The sequence below is a fragment of the Plasmopara halstedii genome (genome assembly GCF_900000015.1).
Source record: "Plasmopara halstedii genome assembly, contig: Scaffold_555, whole genome shotgun sequence".
Taxonomy (NCBI): Eukaryota; Oomycota; class Peronosporomycetes; order Peronosporales; family Peronosporaceae; genus Plasmopara; species Plasmopara halstedii.
Genome location: NW_020187475.1, coordinates 117,253 through 121,594, shown reverse-complemented (window position 1 = coordinate 121,594; position 4,342 = coordinate 117,253). Strand labels below are relative to the sequence as shown.

The window sequence follows — 4,342 nt, the reverse complement described above, 5'->3', positions numbered from 1 at the left end:
CGGGGCCTTGCGCAGCAAGGTGTTGCACGCCCTCAGGGCCAAGCAAGGACATCAGCTTTTTAAGCCCATCTTGCATGCCCTGGGGCAAAGAGGTAAATTGTTCCATCCTCACAGAGGATCAGTCTAGACGACTCAGATGTCAATTGACTACAAGTGCTACCAAGTGCAGCGGGGCTGCCGTAGCTTTGCGCTTTGAGGAAGCATAAGTTAGGTCACCGACCTTTCGTTCTATACTTGGAACAAGTACGAGTCTAGCGGATCGCAATCCGCTTACTCCAAGAGTAAATGTAACCTTAACCCAAGTAGGCTAATAGACTCTTCGGTTTAAACTCAAAACTGACTTAAATTTTTTTATCTGCTGCAAAGCCGCCTAATTTTAAATGCATAAATTTTCCTAAATATGTATAGTAAAATCTGAATACATGTATAACTACTGGCTATCCAGCCCCGGACAGTATTCTTGTTTGAGTGTGGTCACACTATGCCCATCTAGTGTGACACACACACCTGTAACCAGGGTATGTGTAACCGCGTTACATCATGCGCCAGATACTTGTGTGCGAAAGCCCTCAAGTTTGCGTTTGCACTTTGGCTGCAGTCAGTCACCCGCATATTATTTCGAAGCGCTATCTCAGATTGTGTGACGAGAAGCGTACCAACTTATACATTGCGCTATTTATAATTTACAAGTACTTGTATCGATGATATCGATGCTACACCTCCGTAGCACACGTAATTTCTTGCCTCGCTTATGCAGTACATTTAGACTTATTATTGCGTATGCATTTATGATGAGATTAATTGGACAATAAAGAAAGAGCAAAGAAGTACATCTACTCGAAAGACTCTAGATTTCGCTCTTATGTATAATCCTGTTGTCAATGTTACATCAATTTTTAAATGAGTGTATTTGCTGTGAGGGCGAAAACTAGTTGCTCGATCATCTGTAAATGACAATTTTTTCAAGTTTGTGTCTATCGTTGAATTCAAAGAAATACAGGCAATTGATGCTCAAGGGCTGAAACCGGTGATCGTTCGTCTTGATGCATTCCGAAGCATAGCGCATTGCACCTGCGCTCATCAAGCTAGGAGTTCGGGCGCAGAAATTGACACTTGCTTGTAATACCTCCGTCGAAGAGACTTTTCTAATCCGGAAAGATTCGAAATGACGTTTATAACGGGAGCTCGCATCGCCGTATCAGGCGAAGTGATATCTCTTCATGTTGTTGTGCACTCGTCAAGAGGTGACAGTTAGCGAAGTATATGAACTCCTACCACCGAGATAGCAGCAGAACCTTATTCAAATGCGTGAATTGTTGCCATCTTCATTCATAGCCCACAAAAATTAACGGGAAGTTTACTGTAATCTTGTATACTCACCCCTAATATGTTTAACGTCTTCACCATCCCGAGGAGTTGAGCTAACCTTGCCCTTAAAGAAGCGATAGCGATACGGCGCTGAGCCAAATCGGGTGATATAAGCCACTCCTTACATTGGTGTGGTTTAGAAAGCGCATCGGGAACGTGATTCATCGCAGTATCAACCACATGTCGAACCTCTGGTAGAAATTGACGTGTCATCATCAGTGCAAAAGAGCCACCGCGCGAGGATCAGCCTCCGCCGACATTTTTCAATGGACAGCGGGTTGCCTCATTTTATTCCGTTTAAATATTGGGCAGGAAGGCCCAACAAAGACTAAAGTGATTTGATTGGTAGCTGTAACAGCTATTTTATTGATGTAAGTAGAGTTGTCATCAGATAAGACACAAAGCGATGAGTTTCCGTCTCGACGACCACTTCGCGTTCATACCTAGCAAAATAAATTACTAGACGACGCTTTTGCTGGACGATTTGTTTAGATAAGCTAGTTTATAAGTTATAGACGGAAACGTCGACGCATCTTCAGCGCTTCTGCGTGAATTGAATACATTTTTACTGGTGCTTTTACTGGATGCCAGTAGCATTTCTCAAGCTCGAAGTTATACGACCACTGCTACTCCGAACGCAGGCAGTACTCATAAAGAGTGGCGGCCTTAAAAAGCTGATGTCTCTGCTTGGCCCTGAGCCTCGCTTCGCAAGGACCTGAAGCGATCAGCGCGTGTCTAGAAGCGTTTTCAAACTATGAAAAATCTTTGTTATAGCACCTACAGCAGAAGATGTCAGCATCGACTGCGTCCACAACAACATCGTCGGCAACGGATGATTACCCCGACCCAAGCCGCTGATGGTGAGTGTTACCCTCGAGTGGAGGATGAAGAGAATATCCTGCTCAGTGAGACAGGCTGGGATGTCCATGGCGTCCGCCATGCTCTAGACCGAGCAACAGCGCATGGCGCCAGCTATCTTCAAGCTCGGTAATCGAGCGCGAAATTGGGCACTGATGTGCGGCATTTCGATCAAAACGTCGTCCCCACTGGGACGGAACTGAAGCTGTAGCCTTCATAAGTGTTCTCGCCGCCCCACCAGGCATATCAAGTCCGATTGCGTTTCCTTACCGCCCGATAGGACAAGAAGGAATTGGTGGACTTTGTCCAAGAGTTGCGTACTTTCATTGCCGGTATGGCAGCCGACTCTCTTCCGGAGGCGGTCACAGTGACCGTCATTATGGAGGGCCTCCGCACAGGCGTGGACAGAACGGAAGTCTTCCGTGTGCACCAGTCATTAACTTCAAGTCGCACGACTTGGTTGCGGGCCTGAGCCGTGTATCTCAGCTATACTGAGAACGATGAGGCAGATTACCAAACTGCCGAGCAGCGTTCGAACACCCGTCACCTTCGGATTGGTTACCCCCTGCGCAAGGCGCGTCAAGGTTCATCGAACCGACATCCCGCTTTCAATCCAGTCTAATTTGTTGTGGGGAAACGACACCACCCAGTAGGCGCGGAGCGGCCAACTGGGGAAGAACAGAGTTAGGTTGAGCCTCAAGGAGGCAGAGGTCAGCAGTGCCCAGCCCCGAAGAGCTCCGGGCTCTTGAACACGGAATGTGTAAGCAAGTCGGTTTTGCTGCTCGTGGAAGCGACCGTGAAGGGCTTTGAGAAGCCATGGAAGATCCTGATCGATCCGGGTCCTCGGGCAATTGCGCTCGACGCTCCACAATAGATGGAAGTCAGCTGTACACTGAGGCGCTGGAAGCGCGAGTGTGTGACGTCGTCATTGTTTGCTTTGAGACGGGGCACGTGTCACTGTGCCGAATGTCTTTGTGGACCTCGGTTTCAAGATTCTTGACTTCGATAGCGTGAAACGCTGCTTAATCTTAAACTAGGATGCAACGTATGACCATATCCTTGGCATGGCTCATGTTGTTACAACCATGAGCCATGGATTGATCGAAGGTCAAAGACCTTGGGCGCTACACGCGCATGTCTCCTGGAAAGCTTTGGTGAGTCATGAACCCACCTCTGCTAGGAAGCAAAATCGCTTTTGGCGCGGGCACTGGACCGGGACGGTCAATGTTGCTGGATATCGGAGTATCAGCGTTGTCAAACACAGAAGGTGTATTGGACAAAAGTCCCGAGCATGGCTTGCGGGCTGAATTTGGAGTGACACGTAACCCACTAAACCCTGAACATGTAACAAAGCAGTTGCTGCATGCCAAGGGTGGCATGGCTGGCCAAGGGCCGAGTCATCGAGGGGGAGACCCCAGCGATACACGTGGAGTGGCGCGTCACCCACTGAGCACTGCTCAAGCTACGAAGCAGTTGCTGCATGCCAAGAGTGTCATGGTCGTCTGAGGTATCCTGGGCCAGGCCCTTCTGATGCGCGTGGAGTGGCACGTTATCCACTGGACGAAAACTGCGGAAATAGCAGCTCTTCGTTAGATGTTGTTAATAACTTCAAGGCTCTGATGTAGCAGGGAGTTGGGACACTGGACGACACTGAGTGCGTGTTCTTAATGGTATCACCGAGATGCAAAACGCTATATATAGAAGAGGGCGAAGCCGTATGTTATCTGCAAGGCGCAGGGGATCGACCCTGACTTAGAGTGTGTCTACCGTAGTCGATAGCGCACAGCTATATACCCTTGTCAACAGGTATGTAGGGAGAGGAAGACGGTGACGTCACACTCGAACCTAATTCCGCAGTGGTTGTTTTACTTGAGCTGGACGAGCCGAGGTGGTCATTATATGACCGAACGAGGAGATTTACTCGTTGTCGCTTCTGGATGAAGCTGTCCTGGAGGACACTAAGAGATTGCTAAACGCACGACGTGGATCGTCGATTTTGAAGCATCTCTCCAATCCGTACTATTCTTTGGTTAAGGAATCTCAAGGCGCCGTCTCCAAAGACCCGCTGTCGGTCCTACCCTCGGACCGAGGTGTGCTTAATGATATTGAAGTGGTT

General features: G+C 48.5%; 1 protein-coding gene across 1 annotated transcript; it reads right to left on the bottom strand.

Annotated features, from left to right (window-relative positions):
- Nucleotides 1-1,296: 1,296 nt before the first annotated feature.
- PHALS_11558 (uncharacterized protein) lies at nucleotides 1,297-1,581 on the bottom strand (the record flags this gene model as incomplete). The annotated part of the gene is made up of 2 exons (XM_024726938.1): nucleotides 1,297-1,323; nucleotides 1,381-1,581. The coding sequence occupies 2 exons, from the start codon at nucleotides 1,579-1,581 to the stop codon at nucleotides 1,297-1,299; spliced, it is 228 nt and encodes a 75-aa protein (XP_024577564.1).
- Nucleotides 1,582-4,342: the final 2,761 nt, after the last annotated feature.